Source organism: Electrophorus electricus, chromosome 24 (genome assembly GCF_013358815.1).
Source record: "Electrophorus electricus isolate fEleEle1 chromosome 24, fEleEle1.pri, whole genome shotgun sequence".
Classification (NCBI taxonomy): domain Eukaryota; kingdom Metazoa; phylum Chordata; class Actinopteri; order Gymnotiformes; family Gymnotidae; genus Electrophorus; species Electrophorus electricus.
The window spans coordinates 9,814,386-9,828,223 of NC_049558.1; the positions used below are offsets into that span (position 1 = coordinate 9,814,386).

Here is a 13,838-nt window from a genome sequence, read left to right on the forward strand (position 1 = left end):
GCAGGGTATGCCCCCCAAACATGAACCCCGCCCCAATGCATAGTACACCCCATATCCCCATCCCACAGGGTGTAATCTTGGACCCAGGACACAGCCCCAACCCGGTTCTCTGCTCAAACGCAGGAACCACCTCAGTCCGCCAGCGTGAGATTTTAAAAGACATCCTCCTAGCGTCATTAGACGATTCATCTGCCGGGAAGTAGTCTGAGCCTTTGGCAGGTGTGTGAGTGTGTGTGCTCTGTGCCGCCCGTCCGCAGGTGAAGGACTGTAACGTTCTTGCCTCCAAGCTGCTCTTCATCCTGGACGATCTGCTGTGGGTTCTGACCGACTCGCAGCTCAAAGCCGTCATCCACTACGCCGAGTCCCTCAGCGAAGCCATGGAAAGGTCCGCCCAGCAGAGGAAGAGCACGGCGGCCGAGACACTGCAGGTCGGCCATGCCCCCCCAAAGCACCTGGCCCTGCCCGCAAAGGCGGTCAGCATGTCTGGCCCCGCCCACAAAGGTCTCCACAGCACACATGCCCCCACCCTCGCCCACAAAGGCCTTCAACACCCCTGGCCCCGCCCACAAAGGCCTCCTGCACACCTGGCCCCACCCACACAGGCCACGATAATGATCCGTTAGAGCAGGTGCACACACACACACACACACACACAGTCTTCCCTCACCGTTGCAACGGTCTTGCAGAGGCCCGGAGGGGCGTCTCCGCGCAGCTCAGCAACAGGCAAAAACGATCGACCTTAAACGAAAAGATCGCAGGAAACGAAAGACCAAGTGTAGTTTTTTTTTTTCCACCCTCGTTGCAGACGGCTCCTCCCTCCCCTGGGCCGCATCACGCGTGGGCGGAGCCTCCCCCTGCCGCCGTGGGAACGCCCAGCACGCTGGCGCAGTATTTCGACCTCCATGACGTGAAGGAGTCGTCCTACCACACATTCATCTCCCGCCTGGACCTGCACGTCTGCAACGACGGCCCACCCGTCCAGTCCGGTCCGTGCACCGTGCCGTTCCCGCACCCCACACCTCGTCCGAGCACCCGCTGCACTCCCCCAATGGGACGCGTGAGCGGTGTGGGACGTCGGTCCGCCGGCGTGGTGTCGTGAGCCTTAACTCGCCGCTGAAACGTTACGCAGCTCCCTTAGTGCCGTTTGTCCTTTTTTAAAATGAGTGCTGACCAGACTTAACATTTTGCATGTTCCCGTGACCTTTGCCCTTCCACCCACAGACGAGCCCCCGATTCCTGGCTCCCAGGGCGCAATGCAGTTGACCTTTCGTAAGCTGGGCTGTGATTACTACCCTTTCCACAGGCCAGGTGAGTTCAGAGTTACAGGCGAGTTCACGGCAGAGAAACCAGTCAGACGGACGGAGCCAACTGTGTTTGACCTCTGTGTGTGTGCACATCTGTTCGCTTGTGTCTGCCTGGGTGTGTCTGGCCATGTGCTTGTGTGTGTGTGTGTGTGTGTATGCGCGCACACGCGCGTTACTCTGCGTAGGTGACGACTGCCGACACTGGGAACACTACTGTGGAGCAATGGACACTAGGACTCAGTGGGTAGCCAAACTGCTGCAGGACTTCCAGAGGAGGGTGGAGAACTCAGGCTTCCCCGCGCCCCCAGGCTGGAGACCCCCAGGTACGCCACACCTGCACAGACTGGACACCAGCTCTCTCCAAACTGTGAATCTCTTTTGTAGCCAAGTTGTATATATTCTTTAAAAATTCTTTAAAAAGTGAAAAAATGCCGGAACGGAAAAACGCCAGTGTCCCCGGGACTTTCAACTGGCTGTGCGGTTCTTGTGGGGGATATTTATGGCTGTCCCTGTCTGCGCTGAGACTCGTCCCCGTGTTTGCATTAGGAAACGTGGAGGGCAGTCCCAACGGGAGTCCGTCCTCTCTCGGGGGTACAGCGGCACCAGCAGCGCCAGGGGACGCTCTGAAGATGCTGCGCTCCAGCTGTATGGTGGTGCGAGTGGATGACTTGGACATCCACCAGGTCAACACACACACACACACACACATACACACACGCTTATATTTACTTTGGCGAATAAAAAAAAAATTCCCATTAAAAAATCCCTATCTAAATATGTATTGCCAGGGAATTACACCAGAAAGAAGAAAATGTATTTCTGCTTTTCACAATGTGGTGGTTTCATTCTCGTATCCCCTGAGGTGCTCCAGGGAAGCTCCCCATCTACATGGGTGACTCATGCCATGTCTGTCATTTTTAGTGCCTTCTCTCTGGCATTTGCATGAGTCACTGATGAGTTTCCATCCTGACGAATAAAAACTCCCTCCTTCCCTCGCAGGTGTCCACTGGGGAACGCACCAGCAAGCCAAAGCAGTCCCTCCTGTCCTGCAACCGCAAGTCCCTGAATCTCCCGGACAACACGCCCGCCATCCACCTGCAGTTCACCGAGTACTACTACCCCAGCTGCCCCGGCGTGCCTGGTACACTCCCCTCTCATGCACTGCTCTGGAACAGACGCGGTTATCAGACCCCTTAACTCTAATACCGCCGCATGCTGGATTCTGCTTCCTGTCGGAGAGGGATGTAAAGTCTCAGTCAGCCAGTGCCTCTGTGTTGAGCCTAAATTCTGCTCTCTCTCTCTCTCTCTCGCTCTCTCTCTCCCCCCCCTCCCCTGCATGCGCTCTCTCTCTCTCTCTCTCTCTCTCTCTACAGTTCCCTGCTCTAATCTGTATGGCCAGCTGAATGGCCTCCAGCTGTTTGCCGACGTTCCCAGCCTGGTGTGGATGGCAGTGTTTTCCCGGGGTCTTCTCCAGACCCTGGAGCAGGTCAAAGCCTTCTACCACCTGCAGGACAGCAGCAGGAGCGAGGAACATGTCGACGTCCGAGTGGACGCCACGCACCTCAAGGTGCTCACAGGCAGATTACCAAGAGATTACACACTTTGCCCAGATTACGTACTGCACACATATTACGTGTTACAGTACAGGTAACACATAAATTACTTGTCACACCCATTTCCGATCTCACTCTGGCCAGAAGACAGATGGAGTCGTCATTTGATTTGACTTTTTGTATCGATCGTTTCTAATTGATCGTGGATTTCTTGACAGTTTTTACGTTAATGTTGATGTTGATTTGACCGTTTTGTGTTATTGCAGTTTTAATTTCTTGTTGACATGTTCACGCGTTGACGTTTCACCATCTTTGTTTTTCTCTAGCTGATCGTTCCTCTGGACTCCTCCATCTTGGATCATCCCGACCGACCTCAGCTGCTGTGCGCCGCTCTTCCCCAGGCGGTGCTCAGCAACACCCGTCACTCCCCGCACGGTTCCTACGGCGACCTGCGCGACACCTGCTCCAGTTTCGGCGCGCGCCCCTTTTTCCGGGCCGCCTCGGCGCGGGGCTTCCCGTGCGAGCCGAACGTTTTCCACCCCCTCCCGCCTGCCTTCCTCCGCGCCGCTGCGCTTGACGAACCCCAGGCCTTCAGCCGGCCGCCCCGGGCACGGGATGTCTGGGGCGTGAGCCTGTCCCGGGTGGCGCTGGGCTTCGAGGGACCACGACGGGCTCCCAGGGGCCGAGTGCTGCCGTTCATGGAGCCGTTCACAGCGGCTGTGTGGATGTGCCGTCCGGCTGCCTTCCCGCTGGGCCCCTCGCCACCACCTGGCCCTGCCAGCCTAAGCCCCGCCTTCCCAGGACAGGAGGAGGGGCCCGAGTGTCCTGCAGCGGATGTACACGTCCTAGCGCAGGCCGTCACTCCGGTCAGGGTGTGGCTTAACCACTACCAGTACCTGGCACTGCTGCGGGTCAAGGACTCGCTGTCCCGGCTGGCTGCGGACCTGGGCCGGGACACGCGGGACCCCCACGGGAGGAACCCGAAGCTGGCAGAACCTCCCACGGCGTGCGTGTCTGTCCTGCTGGAGGTGCTACAGGTCGGGCTGCTGTTGCCGCCAGCCACGGAGGAGGAGCCCAAGGAGGAGGCCGTGTCGCGAGAGGGCTCGGACAGCCAGAGCCTGACGGACTCCGAGGAGCCCGCGCAGGGCCGGGAGGAGGATGGAGAGGGGGAGGTCTCTGTAGAGGAGGCATGCGAAGCGCTCGAAGAGGGGCCTGCTGAGCAGACCGGCAGAGTCGCGACCTCGGCCGCGAGCCCTCCGCCCTCGCCGGGAATCGTCCTCGTCACGGACACGTCCACTTTCAGCCTGGAGGGAGAGCTGTCCAGCGCCCTCAGCGCCACCAAGGATGTGACTAAAGACGCGCTGAGCGCCTCTCTGGACCTCACCAAGGGGGCGCTGTCCATCACGAGGGACGCCTTCAGCATCCTGAGCCGGGGGTCGCCCGTCACCAAGCTGTTCAGCGCCAAGTAAGTGTCTCCCATCACGGTGGTCTCCACACAGAGGCCGTCCTGCCTCGGACCTGGAGTGCACACCCCTCCGGCCCCTGCTGAGGTCGTGCCTGTGCTGCTAAACTCTGCCCTATGACACTGTGTGTGGGTGTGTGTGTGTGTGTGTGAGAGAGAGAGAGAGAAAGAAAGAAAGAGCGAGAGAACACTTTATCCATCCTGAGGGAAGTCTCTGGACCTGAGCACCCAATGACAGACTACTAGTGTTGTTCGCTGTCCCTGATTGGCTGAAGCTGTTCAGCACTGCACAGAGCACAGCATGTTAAACCCTACCCCTGCTATCAGTCACGCACAGCCACACCGGCGTGTTGCGCTGATGTTCAGATCCAATGAGACGCTTCCAAGTGAAAACTGTTCTGGGACAAGTGTTCATGCCTAGAGTGTGTTTGGAGATGCATGTAGTGTTTCTATGGTGACACCCAGTGCTTTGTGTGCATGTGTGTAGGGAGCCAGGCTTGCGAGCAGATGAACTCAGCACCCCCTTAATGGGCGGGGCATGTCGACAGCCCCTTAAACACTCCACTTCCCAGAATTCCTGTGACAGTGCCACTCTGGAGAGCAGCATCGCTGACGATGGCGTCTCTGTGGACAGCGACACCAGTGAAAACTTCATCATAATCCAGGACTCTGGTACACGCCTCACTCCCCACCTGGGGCCAATCAGACCGGCTCTAGGTCTCTGACATCATCACTGGAACATAAAACACAGTGTACACAACTCAGCAATTTGTACAATGAAGCAAACACAAAAATGCATTTTGTAGGAAGTATTAAGTTTTGTAATAAATATAACTTTCTCTCTCTCTCTCTCTCTCCCCCCCCTTGTTCTTGTTCCCTCTCTTTCTCTCTCTCTCTCTCCCTCTCTCTCTTTCCCTCCCCCCGTCCTCTCTAGACTCAGGGCTGGAGTCCATGCGCCCCAACGGTACTGCAGTGGCCCCTGATCTCAGGGTCAGTCCTCCACCGGGGATTGAGGGGGCTTCGTCTGCAGAGATGAGCATCTCCCTGTCTCAGAGCACTGAAGACATCACACACGACACAGTGAGTTACTCTATACACAAACACACCCGACACAGTGATGTACTCTACATGCGCAAACACACACACACACACACACATATTCATCCTCACAGGATGCAGTGAGCCTCTCTTCACACACTCATCACACTCATAGTATCCCAGGACAGTTAGTCCTCACCTACACCCCTCCCCCCTAAACACAAGTTCCACCTACACACATATGCATTTATACACACACACACACACACACACACACACACACATTCAGCCTTCTCCACACACAAAGTCTCAGGGGGAAAATGTTCTGCACTAGCAGCAATGTTTAGAGGCAGTGTGACCTCTATGTGACTTTATTGGTTCGCTGTACATTAACAATCTTCTCTGCCTCTGTCAGTGGCTGCAGGTTGACACGCCCCTCTCTCTCGCAGGTCTCAGTGCTCCTCCTGTCTGTGGGCGGAGTCAGCTCTGTGGTAGAGCTTCATGGGGAAGATGTTGTTATGGCGACGGAGGCCCAGTCTCTCACCATGAAGCAGCTGGGCAACCAGAAAATGAGCGGCCTGCTGGCAGGCATGGCGCTCGCACAGGGTGAGACCAGCTAACGCGAGCACTGCTAACGCGAGCACTGAGAACGCCATCACTGCTAATTCTAGGACTTGTCGCATTCAGATCTGTTGACCGATTCTGACACCTCCCCCTGCGCAGCTGCTTCCTCCTCTCACGCGGCCCCGCCCTCCCCTGGCCCACGGTCTCTGTGCTGCCCCCCTGTGGTGGCTCTGCGGATGGAGCTGGGGCCCGGCGCCGGCCGTCACTGTGCTGCCGCGGAGGGCGCGGGTTTCCTGGAGGCGTGCGTGCGGGGTTGCCGGGCAGAGCTGTCCACCTCCGCCCTGAACACTCTGGGTCCCTTCTTGGAGGATGAGCTGAGCGCAGATGCCCAGCCGCTCAGACTGTCCATGCACGACACCAGGCTCACTCTGAAGGTGAAGATGACCGTTGTCTCATTCCCTCTAGCCTGTGACGTTCCAGTGGATCGGAGCACTCCTGGTAACAGTCTGTCGTGCTCTTAAGGGCTTGATTCCCTGAGGAGGTGTGTCAATGTTCTGGATCAGATGTGTTCTAGCAGGACATGGAAAACTCAGGGCCTAGTGCAGCGCAGAGAGAGAGAGGCGATCATGTGACCTGGTTGGCAGGTCTCAGCAGTGTGTGTGTGTGTTGTGTGTTGTGTGTTTCAGGACGACGGCCCACGGGTTTATCCCACTGCACCCCAGCCCACCCCTGCGTCCTTCTTCCTGGACGGTGTGGTTCTGGAACGTCTGGATGATGGCGTCCTCACACTGAGATGTGGGTCGCACAGGGTTAAATCACATGTCTCGCATCTCGCGTCACACAACACAGTTTATTGCCTGGCCCACGTTACAGGACTGATTCTGAAGTCGATTTGTAAAAACCTCTGATCATTAACAGCCATCAGGGTTCTGGAGTGTGTCCCAGGAATTAAAGAAGACACACTGTAATTGAAAGAACTGCACTTTTCATCACATTACTAAACATCTAAACAAGGTCCCAAAGATCTACCAAAATTCTTTGGGATCTCTATATATATATATATATATATATATTTATTTTTTTTTATTCTTCTCACCTGACAATAGTGGTAATAGTTCTTAACTATTGATCACCAGGTATTGATCACCGCCCACTTACCTCCTACAGGTATCGGCAGCCAATCAGGAGACAGAGCTGCAGGAGCAGGCCAGAACCACGACACGACCTGCTGTGGGCCTGGAGAAGAGGGCAAGGTATGGTCAGCTGCTCTCTCACACACACACACACACACACACACACACACACACACACACATTCACACACTGAGACACTCACACACACACATTCACACACTGAGACACACGCACAGCGTTTCTGATCATAGCTGTCAGTGGAGGCTTGTCTGCTAGTGAGTGTTTCCCTCATAATACACACTTCAGAATAGACAAGACCTGGGTTGGTCAGACCCTTTGATCAGACCTGTACTGGGCCTCACGGCCGCTGTGGTGAACAGAACAGGTCGATGTTTCGTTAGCTCGACTTCTTGACCCTCGTTTGACAGTGTTACTGTGGATTTTAAAGTTACACGCAGCATTGATTCACACAGCGTTTGATACATTTGTGTACATACCTGGGTTACCATGGTGACAGGTAGAAGGCCACACTGTCACTTGGACACTGAAACCTGATATACATACAATACAGACCTTCGAAACAAAGCCCGAACACAGGCATAAGAAGAGGGCGGGGCTTACCGCTGTCAGTCACACTCCTTTAGGCTGGGTTCTGGGATTTAGAGTGAGACAGACATACACACACAGACACAGAGTACTCCAACTCTCTGCTGTCTCCCAGTCCAGGGATCACTCTCTGTCCTGTGAGAGATCACTCTCTCTTCATTGTCTTACCTACAGATCTACGCTCTAAACGGCCTGTGTAATTCATGACTGTAGTGGTTCTCGTGTCTGCTCTGTGTGCGTGTGTGTGTGTGTGTGTGTGTGTGTACACGAGTGCACACACATCCTGTGTGTTATTTAGTTCTGTGCTTACCGGAGTGTCAAGGTGATTGTTCCACCTGGCTGTGTAACTCCAGTCAGCCATTTTCCTCTCGAGCCTCTGAGATGCAGTAACAGTAACACCGCCGAATCCAGACGAACCTTTATGGGGAGGTGACGTTATATGTGAAACTGGGGTTGGGGGGGAGTTCTACCCCTGTTGTAAATCAGTCTATCACTTAACTGAAGACTAAGACAGATGGTGTAATGTGCAGGTGTGTGTGTGTGTGTGTCCCACTGCAGACTCTGGAGTCTCAACTCTCTGACACCCAGGCCGCACTCACTGCTGCTCTCTCTGACCGGGAGCGCCTCCTGCTGGAGATTCACAAATATGACCCTTTCTTCAACCTGTGAGCTCACACTGGAGGAGCCTCCATGTCTCAGTAACGCCGAGTCTTCCAGTATAGTCTCCCTCTCTCCCTCACTCCCCCAGTCTCTACCTCCTCCCCGTGGTGACGGTATCACCTGGTCTTCTCTTTGAATGCTCTCGTACACTCTAGTTGAAATGACTCAGCCCTCACAGGATCCCAGCACAGTGGGAGGGGCATTCTGCACTTTGGGCCACACCCCCTGGCCTACTCTCCCAGTATCTACATGCTCTCTGTTCCACTGGGGCTCCAGTAGCATCTCAGTAGGAGTGCACCTCCACCTACCTACAATGCACCATTTCCCTGTAGACACCACAGCTCTGCTGTTTTCCAGATGTGTAGTTGTACAGTAAAGTGGTATAGTTTTAAAGGCTACTATTTAGCTGTATTAACTGTGTGTGGTGGGGGGGGGGGTGTTGGGTCTTAAAAAATGCAATGCACTGTAGGAAAGCAGTGCTGAGTTTGAGTTAAACTGTGTATGTCCGTATGTGTGCGTTATCAGGTGCCATATTGACAGGCTAATGCACTCATGTAGCTCTCATAATGCTTCAGACTCCTTTGTGTGTGTGTTGTTTTGTTTTTTTTTAAATTCAGAGTTTGTTTGCAACAAAACTGTTCAGGTTCTCATTTTTGTAACATGATTTTTTTAACACAAACATGAGACACAGACGTTGGCTGAAATGATTCTGTCATGGTAACAACAATGTATAACATGTATACAGTGTCACCTTTTGATACATTTACCTTTGGTACTTATAAGTGTTATAAAAGTGACAATTAAAGTGTTCTAACAAATACCACACGGCTTAGAACATCAGCAGAACGGTTCCGGCAGTTCTGCAGCTAGTGTAGTGAGCTTGGGTTGGTCTGCTCTGCTGTTTCTGCGAGCGTCTACTCAGAAAAATGCAGCTGCGTAAAAGTAACCGCAAACCAGACCAACCCTGCCGTTTCAGCAGCTGCGCCATCTGCTGTCCGTACAGGGGCGTGGCACCCCTTTGTTTTTGGCTGCCTGGCTTGTAGGATTTTGCACACCAACCTGTCACTTAACTGTTAGTCTCCTGGGAGTATTCGGTCTTCCATATGTGTAACTGGTACCAACGTTTTGTACTGTGTATGGAAAAGTGTTTATGAAGACGTCAACGTCTCTGAAATCTCGCTGTGTTTTACATACCCTTACATTCCCCGTGGAGAAGTGTTTTGTTTTGTCAATGCATGGAATAGGCAAATATTTTGCTTTTTAAAATCTTTTTTTTTTATATATATATTTTTATGCATGACTTGATATTTTACGTAGATGAAATGGTGTCAAGGTCACAAACTATTTCCTCCTCTTAATGAAAATGTCAAATGTTGAGTTTAAATGACGAGGTGTGACCAGGTTAAAAGTGTAATTGTGTGTTTGCCTCCTGTTGGGTATGTTTTACATTAACTTTCCATTGTGTATGTGCTGTTAAGTCAATGGCTTGCCCACCAAGTGATCAAATAATTTTAATTTTTTTTTTTTATTCTTTTTAACACTGATAATCTGAGGATACACTCTCAGCGACTTTAACCAGGAGATGGTTGAGGTGTTTGTCTGGACCCTGGCTGGGGTAAATAATTCATGATCTATTACCGTCCAAACCAAAAACATCCCTTGCACTGGTTCTATTCTGCTCTGCCGTGGGACTGGCGTTACCGCCAGCACGTCATACTCCAGTGGCCCTTGGTGGAACTGCAGTAGGAACGGGTCTGCTCTGTGGTGCTGTCCCAAACCAGTTTTCCCCACACTGTGGTTTCTACAGGCAAAGCCCTGGTTCAGATGTGTTCCCTCAGCCAGCGCGCACACACACTTGGTTTTTATTTTGGATGTGTTCTAGTATCCTGTAGTTTGTATGGCTTTGCCAAAAGGATGTTAGTATTATCTTTTAAACTTTTCTTTAGTTGTTTTAATTTTCTCTAAGTGGTAGTTGGGTTAGGCCTTTTGTAATGAGGCCTGAGTATTAAAGTCAGGAGTGTTTGAATGGATGTGATGTATTGAGATGGTTTTTGGGTAGCTGAGATGACGGTGTTTTGTTTGATTTCAACATGTGAACCTGTTTCATCGCCTGTCTGTCAGACATTGCAGCCTGTCACACCACCAACACACACACAGATTCCTTCACATTGTTCTGAATACAAACACAAGTAGGTCCTGCAACAGTATTGTGATCTGATTCCACATTTTATACTTTCATCAACTATTTAATTATTTTAAAAAAACAAAAAAACCTTGGTTCTGTGAACCATGTGTGGAAAAATGACCCCGAACTAAATAAAGAAAAAGTTTATCTTAAGGTTCAGAATTGTAGTTTGTGCTAGAATTACCGAAACTCAGTTGCTGTCCAATGAGGGCATAACAGAGGGTTAGGTTAGGTTCTTATGTGAAGCCAAGTTTTCATTTTATTAAGAGATTAGTGTAAGGTTGGGTTACAGTATGAACACCTTACATCATTAGAAATCTCTCGAGAGAAGCAATGACATGGACACTTTTTTACAAACACTAATTTCTTGACATATAAAGTAAAAAACAAAGTATTTACACTGACACATGGGTCAAATACCACTGGGGAAAATAAATCCGTGAAACAAATCTTTTATCAAAGAAGAATTTTCTGGCATGCTGATTGGACAGCGTCCCAGGAGAGCAATGCTGGGAGGAGCCGAGAGGCCAAACTGTTCCTCGGCCCTCCAACAGAATGTACAAATGAGTTTGTGTAGAGCTGTGTGCTCCATTTTTACACACCAAGCCCCCTGCTTCTGATCTCTGTTCCACAACAGAGAGCCAACCCAGCCTGTTAGCGACGAGACAGGATCAGAAGGCGGGGCTGGGGGCAGGGCCACTTTGGCTCTCAGTGAAAGAGGATTCGTTTGTGTTTGGTGTTGGGGATCTGCTCTCTGCTCTTCAGTCTCCTCACCGCCTCCCTCATGTGCTTGGGCTGCAGAGGGGGTGTGTCGCCCCATTTCTCACACACATCCAGAGCTGCAGGGAACAAACAACCACAGCCCAGCATGAAGACAACCGAGCCACGTTACCTCTGAAATCCACTACGAAGCCACGCCTCTGTTTCCGCCGCGACTAACCCGGTCCGCTTACCTTCTTCAACGATCTCCCCGGCAAAGACCTTGGAGATGCCCGACATGGCGATTACCACGTTCTGAGAGACGGACGATCCTGTGATGGACTGAATGAGCTGAAACACAGGAGTCAATGTTCAGGACTGTACAAACATAGCTGTCCTTATTCAACAGAGGCACAAAGAACCAGAAGGTTGGAAACTGCTCTCACCCGCTTAATGGCCGCTTTCGGGAATGCCGAGCGTCTGTACATTTCGTACCGGTTCAGCTGCTCCTCAGAGAACGAGGAGACCAAGACTCTGGAGAACAAGGGGAGAAGAAAGTTAGTTTAAGGTAGGTGTAAACCTACCTTAAAACCACAAGCAGGAATCTTTACTAGTGCTCTGCTCACTTCAAATATGTGGACTAGATCAGCATACGACCTTGTCACTGTGACTCAGTTACAATTAAACATTCTGATAGAAATTGTGGTTCTTTGTGTACTTTTTGGTAGGTGTCGATATTCAGAGCTCTGATTGGACCTTTTGAAGGTTACACCCCCCCCCGAGCGGTTCCGTCACTTGTTTCGGTTCAATCAGCTAAACTCACTGCATCTTCTGTATTTCGTCCTCATCGATCTTGTGTCGCTTCTCCTTCTTCTTATCAGGCTCCACCTTTATTTTCTTCAAGGGGGGGCGGGGTGCACTCGAGGGCCCCTCTTCCTCATCCTCATCCTTAATCAGTCTCTGCACAGAGATGAACCAAAGATCTGAGTCAGTCGAAGTACTAAATGATTTCTGCAGCAAGTCCTACCGGTTCTTCCCAAACTCTGCAGATTCGCATCACTGCGGGCGTCTTACTCACCATTCTGTCTTCGTCCTTTAAGGTCACCTGCTCTGTTGTCGCCTCGGAGACGACAGGTGCTTTAGTGCCACTGGAAGCTTCTGCTGCATTTTCAACCTGCAGGGACTTCTCTGCACTTGTGCTCTCGGTCGCCTGTTCATTCTTCACACGGGCTGGGTCTGCCATGCTGTGGCAAACACAACGGTTCCCTACACACAAAACAGACCAGAGCGGATATGGCTGAATGTACCAAGGAGCCTGATGTTCTTGCTGTGGTTTCGACATCTAGTTATCTGACCTAGCATGAGCGAGCCTAAGTAATCAGCTGCTCATTTTGCGCATTAGGCGTTAACCTAATTTAGTTTTAAGATAACTTTTATTGCAATAACTAATTTATCTTCAAACGCATACTGAAGACCCATCTATTTGTGGAATATTTAAATTGACCACTGACCCTATGTTGACTAACTGAAACTAGTGCTTTTAGGGTATTGTATATTGCACTGGTGTTGACTAACAAACTCTAGTAGCTACTTGCTTATTGCACGTATCGTTGTCTGTGATAGAGCCTATGCATTTTGCACTTCTAGGCATCAGCATTGATCCCTGTATTTCAACAGTATTCTAGTTCATTGGTATATTGGACTCCAACCTACTGTATTGGCTAGGACGTATTCTATGAGTAAATGACAAAGCATTTTTGTTAGTCACTCTGGATATGAGCTTCTGCTAAATGCCACAAATGTAAAAATAAAACCTATAACACGCTGCTACCAGGCCAGAAAGCTATTTTAGAGCCACTGTGTTTAAAACAGTTTAACGTTGATTTTGCAAATGTAGCTATAATTACATAACTGCTTAAAACACTTGTTAAAGTTAGCTACTGCTAGCTAGATTAGCTAACCCCAATCAGCTGCAGCATTTAGCTAGTTAGCGTTAGCTGTCTGTAAACAAACGTTGTCACGATGTTATGTGTTTTAAATTAGCTAGCTATCAATAACAATACACTGGAGTTACACAAAAACATACCTCAGATTTACTAGTGAGGATATTTTAATTAATGTAAAACACAAATAATGGAATTATAGACAGATGTACAGCTAGCTAGATAGTTAGCTACCTACCTGAAACATCAGCCTCGCGGAAATGAACCTAGTCGCAACAGCAGCCACTTCCTGTCCCTGAGAATGTCAAAATAAGAATCACAAGCTTGGAAAATGTATCTTTTTATTCTTTATATATTGATTTATTAACACTGACGAGGCTTACAAAAACATTTACAGTAAATAAAATGATTTGTTTTGCATTGTCTCTTGTCATCTTATTTGTACTGGACAACTCCACTATCAGGTGAATGCAAAAATAAATTGTTTATAAAACCATTTAGCCATTTTTGCATTCATTCCTTTTGGTTTGGTAAATTAAAAACGAATTCTAAGCTATATATATTCTATGCTACACGATATTACGGGATCTAGCTCATGTAGACCAGTTTGCATTTTTATGATAATTGTGGGTGTATTTATTTATTTACTGTATTGTAATACAGGCCTAAATCCCCAAAAGGGATGTGCTGA

The 13,838-nt window shown here is 50.2% G+C and overlaps 2 protein-coding genes across 4 annotated transcripts in view; one reads left to right on the forward strand and one right to left on the reverse strand.

The window, feature by feature from the left end:
• The window catches only part of uhrf1bp1 (UHRF1 binding protein 1), a 25,485-nt gene extending 14,827 nt beyond the window's left edge, over positions 1-10,658 (forward strand). For all 3 annotated transcript variants that reach the window (XM_035522392.1, XM_035522393.1, XM_035522394.1), the window contains 16 exons: positions 1-5; positions 258-428; positions 806-986; positions 1,222-1,308; positions 1,490-1,627; positions 1,851-1,987; positions 2,304-2,445; positions 2,678-2,871; positions 3,184-4,322; positions 4,807-4,991; positions 5,254-5,399; positions 5,807-5,963; positions 6,081-6,355; positions 6,608-6,716; positions 7,089-7,174; positions 8,219-10,658. The exon at positions 1-5 is cut by the window's left edge and continues 136 nt beyond it. In XM_035522392.1, the coding sequence (XP_035378285.1) occupies positions 1-5; positions 258-428; positions 806-986; positions 1,222-1,308; positions 1,490-1,627; positions 1,851-1,987; positions 2,304-2,445; positions 2,678-2,871; positions 3,184-4,322; positions 4,807-4,991; positions 5,254-5,399; positions 5,807-5,963; positions 6,081-6,355; positions 6,608-6,716; positions 7,089-7,174; positions 8,219-8,329 (3,263 nt within the window). In that variant the 3' untranslated portion in view covers positions 8,330-10,658. The remainder of the gene's footprint in view (positions 6-257; positions 429-805; positions 987-1,221; positions 1,309-1,489; positions 1,628-1,850; positions 1,988-2,303; positions 2,446-2,677; positions 2,872-3,183; positions 4,323-4,806; positions 4,992-5,253; positions 5,400-5,806; positions 5,964-6,080; positions 6,356-6,607; positions 6,717-7,088; positions 7,175-8,218) is intronic.
• Positions 10,659-10,733: 75 nt separating this feature from the next.
• On the reverse strand, positions 10,734-13,431 carry taf11 (TAF11 RNA polymerase II, TATA box binding protein (TBP)-associated factor). The gene is made up of 6 exons (XM_027026666.2): positions 13,386-13,431; positions 12,283-12,470; positions 12,028-12,164; positions 11,651-11,738; positions 11,459-11,555; positions 10,734-11,344 (listed from the first exon to the last, which is right to left on the reverse strand). The coding sequence occupies exons 2-6, from the start codon at positions 12,445-12,447 to the stop codon at positions 11,214-11,216; spliced, it is 618 nt and encodes a 205-aa protein (XP_026882467.1). The 5' UTR covers positions 12,448-12,470; positions 13,386-13,431; the 3' UTR covers positions 10,734-11,213.
• Positions 13,432-13,838: the final 407 nt, after the last annotated feature.

What these genes read in the sequence shown, in the direction of transcription:
- taf11 (XM_027026666.2), bottom strand. Translation starts at nt 12,447, where the DNA reads ATGGCAGACCCAGCCCGTGTGAAGAATGAACAGGCGACCGAGAGCACA. An exon ending in TAAAGGACGAAGACAGAATG is followed by an intron (nt 12,165 to 12,282) that starts GTGAGTAAGACG and finishes ATCTCTGTGCAG; the next exon opens with AGACTGATTAAGGATGAGGA. An exon ending in CGAAAGCGGCCATTAAGCGG is followed by an intron (nt 11,556 to 11,650) that starts GTGAGAGCAGTT and finishes CCTGTGTTTCAG; the next exon opens with CTCATTCAGTCCATCACAGG.